Genomic DNA, 13629 nt, shown 5'->3' on the forward strand with positions numbered 1-13629 from the left:
AAAAAAAAAAAAAAAAAAAAAGAAGAAAGAAGTTAATGTGTGTATTTGTTGTTGGGTCCTCAAATGCTAATCCATATGTGGTCATTTGTATCTCTGAAGGGCTTGGGTTTTTTTTCTTCTTTGACAGACTGATGTCTTGGTGTTGAGCTGCGATCTGATCACAGATGTTGATTTGTATAAAGTTGTGGATCTTTTTCGCACACATGATGCTACTCTCTCCATGTTGATGAAGAAAACTCATGAACCAACAGAAGTGGTACCAGGACAGAAAGGGAAGAAAAAGCCAGGTATGTAGATAGGAATATGTATTTTTTAGTAACTTATAGAGAAACCACTGGTATGTATGATATGTTTAGTTACCAATCCCAGAGCAAAAGAAAGAAAAGAGGTACAGATACCCTGTTTTTCCTCAGATTCCCTGATGAGGGTGTGGCTTGGTTTTTTCCAGCTCAGAATTAAGTATTACTCGTGTAATCTTGCAGGCTCTGATCCAAAGCTCACAAGAGTTAAGGGAAAAGCTCCAGGTGACTTCAGTGAGTTTTGGATGAAACCCTGAATTTTTGTTACATATGAACATTAAAACCGTTAGGTTTTTCAAGAGCACTAAACATCAGCCAGAGTATAGCTGGGAATTTTACCACTGACTGTAGGGACCAGCAGTAGGTGGGTAACAAATGCTTCTAGAAATTCTCCCCTCTTGTGGTATGTACTGAATTACTCTTCTGAAATCACATCCAGGAGCCTCTTGCTAGGCAAAACTCCCACTGATTTCAAGGACTTGGTTAGATGCTTATCTTGTCCCTCTTACCATAATATCGTAGTGCCTTGTAATCTCTAATGTATCTGTTCTCACAACACTGCTGTAAGGCAGAGCAGGGCTATTATGCCTGTTTTACTTACATGCTGAAAGTACTAAATACCATACAGTTGTTCCCACACCAAACCTCTCATTTTCTTTTAAATTGCTGAGCCTCAGTTATTGCCAGTTTAGTGGGTCCTGGTCTGTGATTAAAGTTCAGAGGCATTACAGGAATATGAATAAGAAAGTGTACCTTCAAACTGTTTGAGAGAGGAGTGAAATGCAAGCCAACAGTTGGACTACGTGTGTGTCTGAAAGTGGAGGAAATGTGTTTTAAAAGAAAGCTGCTTAGACTCTGCATGAAAAGATTTTTCTGGAGCGAAGTGTAAGGTTAGTAGGGCTGAAAGCATTTAGTACTTGGACTCTCAAACAGCTCTAAACCCCCCTATTTTTGAAAAGGCAATCTAAGTGCTAATGGCACATAAAACTTTGTCAAGAGCACTGCTACAGCCGCAGAGTTGAGCATTCAGGAGCTGTAAACTAATGGGTCTGTGGTTAAACATCATAGAGCTGCCCAGCAAGTGAGCTCTGAGCACACAGGGTGGGGCAAGAAGGTCTGCTAGGATAAACAAGATCATCTGAAGACTTTTTGCAAATATAAACACATCACTTTGTATGTGCATTCTTTTGTTGCTTGTTTTTTATGTCTGTGTGCCTGACTTCGTAGCAGGTCTCTTCCTACATGACTTGTTAAAATTTGTGAATGGTTTCTCAGATCTGGTAAAAGACAAACTTGAAAAGACTAAAATTCCATTATGTAAAAGTGTTTTACCACCCCTGGTGTTTTATTGTGGGGCTTGATGCTAAGGTCTCCTACCCAAAGCTACTCTACTTGAGCTGTCATGGCCAGCACTAGTGATGTGTTTTCTGTGAACTGCCTCAGATGAGACATGAACCCTACCAGACCTTTTTCAGTCATTAGCTAAAAGCAGGGAAGTGTCAAGACAAGAATTTTAGGTTCTTCTCCAGGTTCTGGAGGAGGGCAGTATGTTTTAGAGAGCACCAGACCCTTCTGCCTTTCATTCCTGCTTGACTGAATGTACCCTATTGCTGCCAAGTGTCCTCGCTCATCTCCCTCTCTCTTCCCGTGCTGGCCTCTTGCCACCACCAGCCTCCATTCTTGTTGTCTTTGCTTAGTTTCCTCCTTCAAGGATCTTTGTCAAGAGCCCAGCTACTCTTTGTCATATATTAATCTTTTCTTTCACTACCAATTCCATTCTCTCTTCTGCTTCTCTCTTGATCTTCTGCTCGTCTTGATCTGCTTCATTTATCTGCCTACAGTGACCTGTTTTCTTCTAATTCCTGTCTCTGTGGTCTGGTGTCCTTTCAGACAGTCTCAGTTCCACTGGTTTTCAGGGGCTGCTTTCTCTCCCTTCAAGCTTGTCTGGCAGAATCCTTGTTTTCATGTTTTTCTTTCCCCTCACCCTTGTGAGCTTATGAGTTTTATTTCCTTGTAAAAAAACAGGTTGCAAAAAAGGCAGCAGATTAAGCTCTTTCCCCAGGAGCAGTCATCACAGCGTGGCTGTGGAACCTCGTGGCTTGTGTGCTTTTCTTGTACCACAGAAGGCTTTAGATAGCACCTGCTGTTTGATCAGTCCTAGGAGCTGAGGCATTGGAACAACCTATTCTTAAGAACAGAGTGCACAGAAACTTTTGCAGCAAAAATAGAAGTCTAGAGAAGAGTAGAGCATGTGAACCTGCAGTTTTTCAAAGACCAGTCAGAGCTTTTCCAGGGAAGGGCCACCAAACCATTTCAGCTTACGCTAAACCCTCTTCTTTTCTTTAGCCTCAGAAGCAGCTGAATGGTTTTCACTGAAGTTTCTCAAACGTTCCTCTTAGGGCAGGCATCTGGCATTGAAAATTTCATCCCAGACAGTTAAACCTTGGTGAAGCCTATAAGGAACTGAAGACAAGAGACGAATGTGGAGTATGTTAGGCAGTTTTTCATAGTACGTGGCACTGTTAGCTCTTTCTCTAAATCGTGACACATCTATGTTTCTGTGTACTTGCACTGTACTGTTGAAATGTTTGTATTAGGAAATGGATATTATTGAACATTCAAGAACTGTGATATAAGGAACAGTTTTTAAATTAGCATTAATTGCAGTGTTAAGTGCTGTAAATTTGTTCTGATGATTTCCTGAAATGTTTGACTCGGCTGCAAATTACAGGGTCAAGTTCATTGGCTTTTACATTTAGGGGATCATATATTGACAATAATCATCTCATTGGCTTTTTTAATTGAGCAATAAGAGGCATGGCCATAGAAAAAAACACAACACTGAAGTGCTAGTGAATGACAGTAACCCAAATAAACAGAGAATGTCAGGAATTCAGACACCCAGAATGGAGCCGTGTGCTTAAAGATGGCTTGCAAGGGATTGTGTGGAAAATAGTGTCTGAACCTTTCTGTGTATAAAGAAAGGCAGAAAAGATGGGGATGGTGACTCTTTCCTGCTTATTTTTCTTGTCTTGAAAGCAGCAGGCATGTCATCACTGGTATTCCCTGTGTTTGCCAGAAGACCTCTTGGTGGTCTTGAAGGCTGCATCGTGTGAATTCTCTCCCTTTAACTGAAAGGGTGGGGATACTGAATCTTGAACAGAGGTGTCTTTTTTTTTCAAGTGTCAATTAATTGTGTTTGATTAAAAAGCATTTTAGAAAATCTGACTGAAATTTATTTCTTCTCATCACCGAATTGCTCGACGTTCTCTTGTGGTGTCATGATTTCTTTAGATCGCTAAAGCCCATAAAATTGATGAGAATCTAATTTCTAAGGTAATTAATAAATTGCAATATCAGTGTCAAATCCTTATTTATTTATCATGAGGAGGCTAAACACATCCTGCATTCCATTTCCATATTTTAAATGATTTTTTTTAAAGTTACTGTTGCTGCAGCTTTAACATTTTTCTCATACTTTCCTTGAAGGAATTTTGTACACTAGTTATGTATTCATTCTTCCATTTATTTTTTCTTCACCAAGTAAGGCCAGTGGGATTTGAAACAGCACTCTTGTATCTCTGGATAATTGATTTTAGTAGTAAGTTTTGCCTTTTTTAAATTACAAAAGTAATGCTAGTTATTGCCAGTGTACAGGAAAAAACCTGACCTGGCATCCGCTACAAAAAAACCCCGCAGTGTGTTCTCATGGTTTCACTGCTTGTTTCTTATCTATCCACACAAGCAAGAGAAACCGGTTTGGTGTCAGTCATGTACCTGGTCCTGTTCTCATCAAGGGGGTTTTTTCCCCTTTTTGTTGTTGCAGAGGGTTTTGCTATGGCAGTGCAATATGTTATGTTACTGTAGGAACAACCAGGAGATGGGCAGGCAGGACCTGAACTTTGAGAGAAGTGTTGGTACCTCGATGGAAGAAAATCCGTCACTGTTGTGTTTTCAGCCTGTCAGGAGAGATCCCATTTAGGTGGCAGAAGCCACCTAATTAGGGGTTAATTAGCCCCTACTCTCAAACTTCATCGCCCTCCATAGCATGAGAATTGGCACTGCTTTTGAGACTCATTTCTGAGTTTTTACAGCGAGTGAGCTTTATCGTAAGTGTACTTAATTTGTCATAGTGTTACGTGCTCAGGCCTATTTTTGTACTTCTCTGCTGTATGATTAATTTCTGAGAAGGGTTGGGGGATTTTCTGAAGAGGCTGTGCTTGATCACTTGGATCAAAGACTGCCACAGGAGAACTTTAGACAGCTGCGTAGGTCTGACCGTGGTTGATAGTGGTTATTGCTATGGTAACTCTGAAAGAATAAGTAAAAGTAAAACACGAGGGATGGGGCCGAACTGGGAAAAATAAGGTTAAAAATAGTTTGCCTGAAAAAGATCTTAGAGAATTAGCTGCTTCTAGGCCATGCTGTTACTTCAGTGTGGTTAAAGGCTTAGAACTTAGGAGATCAAATGTTTGCCGGTTTGGCCCAAAAAAAGTATTTAGTGGGAGAAAAGAGATTTTTGTTAGAACTGTACCATGGCTTTCTTGTACAGCCTTGGCTCTGTAAAAATCGGTATATGGCTGCCACCAGAGTGATGGTTCATACTACAAAGTGAAAATTAGAATAAGCTGCCACCACTGTATTCAGATGTTGTGGAAAACTGTTCAAAACCAAATGCTTTACATTTCAGTGGGCCAAAGTCCCTGTTGATGCACAGCCACTGACTGCAGGAGATGGGGATTGCCACAATAATATGTGGGACTGTTAGGTATTCTCTTGGTGGGCAGTTTTATAAATAGATATTTAAACCAAGTTAACTGACCCAGAAACATCTGTGATAGAAGTCTTAGAATCTGTGCTTTTGTGTCTGTTTGTGATTTAGGTTTGCTATTGCTATTAGTATTTATCTGAAATAGATGAGTTGCAAAATATTTATGTCTTAACTGAAATCATAATCCTCTGCAGACCACCTAATTCCAGTGTGGAGTGGCTTATGATGAGGAAGAAGCAGTTGAATTTTGAAGAACTTGCTGCTTGCCTTGGATTTGTTGTTGTGTAAATTCAATGGCAGAGGTTTTTTATTTAAAAAAAATTTAAAAAGAGAGGGAAGGAAAGCACAGCTCAAGATAGGGTTGCATGTAAGGACCTGTAGTTGGCATCTTCATAAAAAGAATGCAAAAAACTTGCAGAGCCAATGTTTTGAATGTCTTGATGCCTATCAGCTACCCTGACTGAAAAGAAGTTGGAAGAGTTATCCATAATATTTATTAAATTCATTGATTTGCTGGGATAGTCTGAAACCTAGTAATTCATATTTTGGGGGTGGTTGGTGGTCCCGTTTGTCTTTACAGCTTGCATTAAAGTGGGGTTATATAATGATTATTTGATTTTCTACTTCAGTGGAGCAGCGTGACTTCATTGGAGTGGATGACACAGGAAAAAGATTGCTCTTCATGGCTAATGAAGCTGACTTGGATGAAGAACTTGTCATTAAAAGATCCATCCTTCAGAAGTAAGCTCATGAGTCCTTGTAATAGAAACTGAACTTGGAATGGGGTAAAATAACTATGTACTAGAAGTGGTGGTTAAAGTAAGATGAGAAGGGAACAGGCAAAGCAGCTTTTGCAGTATTCAGGGAACAGTATTTTATTATTTGTTACATCATTACAACCAATTGATAGCCTTTTCTTACACCTTTATTGTGAAAAATTCCAGGAAAAGGAAAGGAATGCATGAAAAGGTAACTCTTCTTGAAATGAAACCTATATTGCTATAGTGCAGACACAGTTTAGATTCAGACATCCTGAAGTGTTAGACCTATGTCCATAAATGAAATGCAGGTCTCATTGTTTGAATCCCAGATGGATTTGCAGAGTATCCATGCAGGGCTCTCAGGATTTCATGACCCTCTTCTGCATAAAGGGCACAAAAGCACAGCTGTCTTTGCAGGCCCAAAAAGTTTCATTAGAGAATCCATGTTATATCCACCATTAAACTGCACTGGGGACTTGGATGAATTTATTAAATATGTCAGACCAGCCGAGCTTCCTGCACAGTGTAATTCATATCCATTAATAGGAGAAGGAAAGATGACTTCTTGTTCTTTACAATCTTCTGTACAGTGATTTTAGCTTCCTCGGGCACACGTCTGATGTTCTCTGTGGAAAGCTCTGCTGTCTCCTTGAGAGGCCAACCTTTGTAGTCTGTCCCAGGCTGTCAGTCAGACTTTCACCTCTGTGAGATGAGACACCTGTGGGACAGCCATTTGAGAGCTGGGAATTCATCCATGTGGACCTTTTAAGTCAAGGATACGGACATCTGGGGGCTGCTCTCAGATAAATCTCTGCTGTGAAAATGCCTCTGGTGTGTGCTGTAGGCCACAGCTCAGTGTAATCTTTCCTTGAACATCCCGCTACCAGATGTGAGGGAGCTGCTCTGTGCCCATGGAAAGAAGACCCCTCTTCTGCCCAAGTTTAAGGACTGCCTTAGAAGGGAGGTGATCAAGAGTGGGCCCTGTTAACTGCTGTGATGGAAAGGGCCTGTCCCAGCATGTTTCTGCTGGCTCTTTCCTGCGTTTTTCTTGGACGTGGCAGGGACCAAGCTGCAGGCAGACCTTGTGTACATACACAGCAGCTGATTTGCATAGAGTAGGAAATTCATTACTGTTGTATTCTGGGTTTTTTTTGCAAATGAAATCTAATAGATCTATTTTGGGCTAGGGAGGAATATTATATCTACTGTTAGTGACAAGCTTGTCTTTATGGCTTTCCCCTGACACTAGCGGGTGGCTGTGGTATAATGACTTAGAAATTGCTGTAACATGTGTGATCTTAGTTGACCTCTGATTTTACAGGTTCATCTAACCAGAGAATTCTCATTCCTATAGCTAAATTAATCAGGCTTTATCCTGCAGGCTAAACTTTGCCCTCGGGAGCACCTGTTCAGTTACATTGTCTTCAGCAGATCTTCTTGAGCGTAACTGTTTGGGATTTGGTAAATGGAGTGTTGGTGACATACAGATGGGATAAAAATCTGTGTCCCCCTGTCTTTCTTACATTTCCACAGCTATGAAAGGTAGTGTAAAGCATTAGCCACCCTCCAAGTAAAGCCCAAAGATGACAGGATAGTCTAGAAGAACAAAGAGGAAAGATCTGCTAAGTGCTAAAAAGAAGGAAAAAAAATAAAAGAGATGCTTTGAAGCATCAGGCAGAAGTATTGGGACAGTATCCACGTGGGTGAGCCTCTGACATATTAAACTGCCTACTGTGCATGCTGGTGTGCTCTCTGTGCTTTACAGCTGCCATCTTGGAGAAGCTCTGAGGGAAGCAAAATAGTATGTGGAAAGTGTCAAATATTTTTAATTGAGGCAAATCCAGGGAAGCAACAACTGTGGGAGCTCCAAGAAGACAAAGTGTTGGCAGCTAAGGATGTTTTAACCACTGTGTTGTCTAGACCTGCTCAAGCTCTGACTTTCTCATGTGAGAAACAAGAGAAACAAAAGCGACGCTTAAAACAATCTTTGAAGTCTTTTTTTAATACATCATAGTAGAGTGAGGAGAGGAAAAAAAAAAGGGAAACAAAAAAGCAAGCCCAATCTCGTTTTCTTCATGGATCACTTGAAGTGACTGACTTTCAGCTGCCATGTTGGCTGTTTCTTGATCTCTGGACTTTGTTTTGATGAAATAACAGACTCTGTGGCAAGATGGTGGGAGAATTTCCAGTACACTCATTCATTCCTCTGTAAAATACAATAGACATCTTGAGGCTGTTGCTTTTGTTTGTTTTGCTTTTAATGGTCCCTTTGAAGGGTTATAGTGGTCTTGTTACATGAACTCTAGAACTCCTCCAGTGCTTGTTTTGTTCTTCAGATCCTTTTTCTATTTTCTTTTTTCTCTCTCATTTTAAGGAGGGGAGTGGATGGAGGGACAGGGAGGGAGTGGTGAAAGGAATGGGAAGAGGGAAGATGAACTTTTCTTTAAAGCTGGGAGTCTTGTTACTGGTAAAAAATCTAGATCCCATACAGAAATGGTTCAAAGGGCCTTTGGCTTCCCTTCCTCACAGGAGGGAAGTTGTGTTGACAAAACATCCAAAGCTGTAGAACGCTAATTTAAATCCTTGAAGAAAAACCTTTTTCCTGACCTTTGCCTTCTTCCTATCATTGGATTTCACGCTCTTCACTTTCCTGCCATAAAAGAGCAGCTGGTGGGGAGGGACAGGGGAAAACATACATTCTCCTGAGTACCTGTTGAGTATTAAATATTTATTTGCTCTTGACTCAGGCATTTTGTAATAATGAAAGTGTTACAGAGTGAAACGTTTTAATGGGATTTCTAAGCTTATGGTATAAGCTGTTATTCTCTTTCTCGGTTTGGTTAGGATTTCTTTTCCAGATTTGTTGTTTTGATTTGTGCTGTGGTTTTGTAAGTCATGGATAGCCATTTTGGGTTTGGGATTGCCTCTCCTTGTTACACCACAGAAGGGATTTTGCACAAAAGGATTTTGCTCCTTTGCTTGCCAGAGAAAATCTGGCAAAGCTTTCCATTCAGCTGTTAAAATTATCATTTATTTTCCCTGTGCTGTTAATCACCCTGATGACAAGTCCCACAGGTAGCATCCTCCCTTAGTAAACAAATGGAAAACAATATCAAATACATCCATCCAGGCACGTTTTGGTGTGCATCAGGATGGGCCAAGAAGACAAATTTATTGGTGGTGCCTAGAGAGACTAAAGCTGCTGGGGAAAGCATTTTCAAGGAAATGGTTCCCTGTTTGGGTAATGAGAGCTTATAAAAAGCCATGAACAGCCTGTGCATGTCATTCACTTTGGCAAATAGCTGCAAGATGAGATACTAGAATGAAAGAAATACAGTTTGGGGAAGTTTCAGAGCCAGCTTAGGGCCCTTTGAAGAGAAAAAAAATAAAGTTATGTGCTCATCCCTGGAGCCTGGTTTTGCCGGTGACATCTCTCTGACTTGGGTCTTGACAGGATGAAGGAGTGAGGAAATGATGAGAATTCCATAGCTGCTGCCTCTGCTTTGGGAGGGGGCAAAGGTATTTGTTTTCAAAGCAGGATTACAATGGACAGGGAGCTTTTTGCTCCACCTCTGATATTTATGGTCATGCAAAGTGAGACAGTAAAAGACACCTGTTGGAGCAGGTCTAAATTTGGAGCATTTCCTTTTAAGATCTTGTGGGCTGTGTAAGGGTGAGTTCAGCCTTCGTGGGTGTTCTGTCTGCACAGACGCAGGTGCAGGGCTTCTCCTAGAGAATATGTTAATAAATCACCGTGACAATCCCAGCTACTTATTACCTCATGTGCTTCAGACAGAAAGGAGTACCTCATCTATAAATATATACAGGACTAACATTAGTAACCTTGAAGTAACAATACAGATCTGTTTTTAAGATATTTTAATAAAAAGAGGGGGGTAGGATGGGGGAGGTTTTTTTTTCCTTTTCCCTTTGCATCTTGAGAGTAAAAATGAATAGTGTAGTATAATTTCAAAAGTCAGCGCTGCCAAGTGGGTAGGTAATGAGAGTTCAGAAGTAGCTTTGATACACTTGATTTCCTTTCTGTTGCCTTGGGATATTGCCTTTTTTTTTTTTTCTGCTGATAATTTGTTTTAAATAAGTAGATCATATATAAACACACTGCAACTTCCTTAGTGTTTCTGTTCTCTAAATCTGTCCTTGGGAAATTGGCATCTCTGAAATTCTCTGCCACTCCTGTGGTGGTTCTTTTTTTCTTTTAAAATCTATTTCCATGAGAAAGGCTGGGAATGACACTGGTATAGGCAGATGCTCCACTCTGTAAAGCATCTTAAACCAGATCATGGTCAGATGTCCTCTTCCAGCTCCAGCTGTGCTGGTTAAGGGGGCCACCACCCCAAGCTTACCCCCAGCGGGACGAATGGTTGAGTACTTCATAAGCCACATGTGTCAAAAACAGTGTCATTACTTTTAATGGATTAAACAGCAGGACTTCAGTGACTTGGTTCTTTTTACTTTGTGCATTAGGGCGATGTCCCCACAAGCAGTGCCACTGGCAAGGGAGCAGGGGATGCAATAGTGCAACTCAGTAGGAAAATTCTGAGGAGCAGTTCAGGGCAGACCAGGGAGCAAAAACTCTTTGCTGGTCTGAGCTGTCTACAGGGTGAATACACATGTCCTAGCTTTGGTGGTGTTCCCCTGCTTGAAACTAAGTTTCCTTTGCATTCAAGTGATATGTTGAGGAATGCCATAGAAAGTTGTTGGATATATATTTTTTTCTCTAAAATACAGCTTTTACAGAGCCACGTGCAGATCTTCATGTCTTAGTTAGTCCAGATGTGCTCTTGCAGTCAGTCCAGGTCTACTCTTTTCATAATTAAAAATAAAGTTTTCTGACTAGCATCTAGAAAATAAGTGAGGTCTCCTCCATCACAAAAAGAGAAATTGTATGTGTTGATTTAGGTAATAATCCTTTTGCAGATGCACAGGCCAGAAAAGAATCTGGTTCCCCTTCCCAGAACTGAATTGGTTTCACAGTACTAATAGGAATTTAGAAAGTTGTAAAAAGTTATTTTAGCCAGTAAAGCAAGCGGATCTGACTGAATCAAAACAGGGGAACTAAGTCTATTGAATAAGAGGGTGTGACTTTTACACACTAACTTCTTAGACTATAACCACACTTTAAAAATGTTGGTGTAGCTTTAATCATATTTCTTCAGAAAAGAGGATTTTGCTGAACATTTCAGAAAAAGATATTGGCCTGCGAGGAGTTGTTTGAGCCATGAGCTAGGAGTAGATGTTCTCAGGATGCCCTTTTAGGTTTTGTTTAGAAGTTTCTCATTTCACTAACAGTAGCTACTGTAAATAAAAGGCATTTGTTTTCTCACAAGGTTTGCCCTTTTTATCATGCATTTAAACTTTGCTCAGCTTGCTCTGTTTTTTCTGTAAATATGTTGAGGATGAGTGTGTAGGCTTCAACTTCAGCAATGGAGTATTTTTTAAATTATTTACTATTTCTAAAATTAATGTAACCAAATATAAGGAAAACTTAATTTGGTGCTTTTATATATGTTACACTTGTACAATAATTGTGAACATACTATAAAAGCAGCTAGTGAGATGTTGACTTTATATTTTAAAGAACATAGTGCTATTACTGATTTTAAATACTGTTGCTTCCACAGGATTTTATTGTGTTTTGCTGGTGCCATGGTATTTTATTCACTCATTGGCAGGGGGGTTGAAAGGAATGTACAGCATATCCAGGTCCTATTTATAAAAGAAGGGTCATGCTGTGTCTTGACAGCTTGTACAGGTAAGAGGTCATGAATCTCATGAATCTTAGAATCTGGAATATTAGCAGAACTTCTATTGAATCCAGCTATAGAAAAGCTTACTGGCAATGGCTTTCATTTTACTGCAAGATTCTTGCCAGTGTTAGAGCACACACAAGGCTGAAAGCAGAGAGTGTGAGGCTCAGCATTTGGTTCCTAATCGTTGGTAAATGTATGTTGTGTGGATTGTCATTAGTCATTTGTCTGTCTGTCTGTCTGCTGCGGTCTCAGACCAGCACTTAGCCTGTGATTTGGTTTTACTTTTCAGAGGTTTCAAAGGAGGAAGGGATGACTGTATTGCTTGGACACCCTCAAGTCCATGTGACTTGGTAAATGCAGTGCTCTGGATGAGTCACCAGGCTGGACAACACTGAAGTTGAAGTTCATTGTTACTCTAAGCCAGGCTCGGGTCTTGAAAAGATGACAAATGGTCTGTTCCTTTTAGAAGATGTCTTAGTACTTTAATACAGTTGCCAATACTTTAATACAGTTGCCACTGTGTACTTTTTAGCAAGGCTGTGAGTTAGCTTATTTCACAGAGTTGATGGGGAAACATAGCCATCATCAGTTGTTTTTTGTGACATTTACCCCAGTTGTTCCAGGTGTAACCTGTATGGTCTAAAAGTTCATCTGAAAGGTTTGATTAGGGCAGAGACGCAGAATGATCAGTTGCTTGCTTTTCAGCCAAAAGGTGTATTCAGTGTAACTGCCTGTTGAAATCTTAGGGATTCAGCTTGTGTCCAGTGATCCCAGAATGACCAGTACGTGACAGAGGGGCACAGACTCCTCATTGTGTGGTTGGGATGGTACAGAGAGAAAAAAGCCAAAGGTCAGAGGAGTTATCCCTGCTTGTGCGAGCGCTGTCAGGCTCTCCCCTACCACATGTCCACCATGTGTTCCTCATCAGCGGGATGTGGAACTCCATGACGCAGAGCAGACTGGAATGCGGAGTTAGTTAACACCCGCCGTTGGGGAATTTATCAGCCAATGTGGAATATGGGGGGGAGGAAACAGCCTAGTTTAAAGCAAAGTAAGGGTGAAATGAGGCATGTGACTGTTCCTCTTCAGTTAAAAGGTCTGATTCTGCTTAGGGCTGAGGTCCTGGCTCATGAGCCCAGCCAGAGTTTGGGGTTCCCTTACTGTTCTGCGTTATTGATGCATTTTTTAAATCCTTTAAATCGTTGTGCTTAGCAGAAGACTTTTGCTGTGGGCAGGAGGGAAATACCCTTGGGATTTTTGCAGGGAACCATTCATGTAGTTTATTCTAAGAAATCCAGATTTTGGAGAGCCTTTCCTTCATCTTAGTCACTGAGATCCCAAATCGCTAACTTGCAGGGATACATCAAAGTAGATAGCCTCTCCATTAAAATCAGCTACACTTGGTATCAGTTGAACTGCAGTTGCATGATATTTTTAGTGCTGATTTATTACACTTGCTTCGTGGCTACCGTGAACTCTAACCTGGGTAATTTACTGTGATGTTTCATGCTGCTAAGAATATTGCAAAAGTCATAATGGAAAGAGTCCGAATTTACAATTAACTGGTTGGAGGTGTACGCGGCCTCACATCCTTACTGGGTTCGCATTCTGCTTTATTCGCAGCAAATATATATCTTTCAGAATGTTTCCATTCATTCAGAATACAATGCTGAATTCCCTGTTGAATAGCTGTAGTGTGGTTCTCCCCAAACAGCATTGTGCTGGCAGTTTCTGGAATTACACAGGAAATGAAGAGCATAGCAAACTTTCCTTTCTCTTGCTAAGACATGCTCCCCGGGAGTTCTTCCAGTAGATCGAGTAAATAGCAGAGATCTATTCCTAAGGGCAGCATGTTCTCTGTGTTTCTGCTTTGAGAAATCCTAATTTTCTCTGGCTTTAAATCCTTCCTTTCTTCATCAAATTTATAGCACCTTTTCCCTAGCTAGAGAAGATTAGATAGAGATACCTTTTACAAGCAGTAAAACTTCGTATCCACTTCTCTTGGAGATCTCTTGTAGAACTTTCCT

At 40.6% G+C, this 13629-nt stretch overlaps 1 protein-coding gene across 1 annotated transcript in view; it reads left to right on the forward strand.

Annotated features, from left to right (window-relative positions):
• EIF2B3 (eukaryotic translation initiation factor 2B subunit gamma) overlaps window positions 1-13629 on the forward strand; it is a 97397-nt gene that overhangs the window by 22485 nt on the left and 61283 nt on the right. The window contains exons 3-4 of the mRNA XM_017824776.1: window positions 128-287; window positions 5700-5811. Coding sequence (XP_017680265.1) covers window positions 128-287; window positions 5700-5811 — 272 coding nt within the window. The remainder of the gene's footprint in view (window positions 1-127; window positions 288-5699; window positions 5812-13629) is intronic.

This window comes from Lepidothrix coronata, unplaced genomic scaffold, assembly GCF_001604755.1.
Source record: "Lepidothrix coronata isolate B3197 unplaced genomic scaffold, Lepidothrix_coronata-1.0 Scaffold112, whole genome shotgun sequence".
Classification (NCBI taxonomy): Eukaryota; Metazoa; Chordata; class Aves; order Passeriformes; family Pipridae; genus Lepidothrix; species Lepidothrix coronata.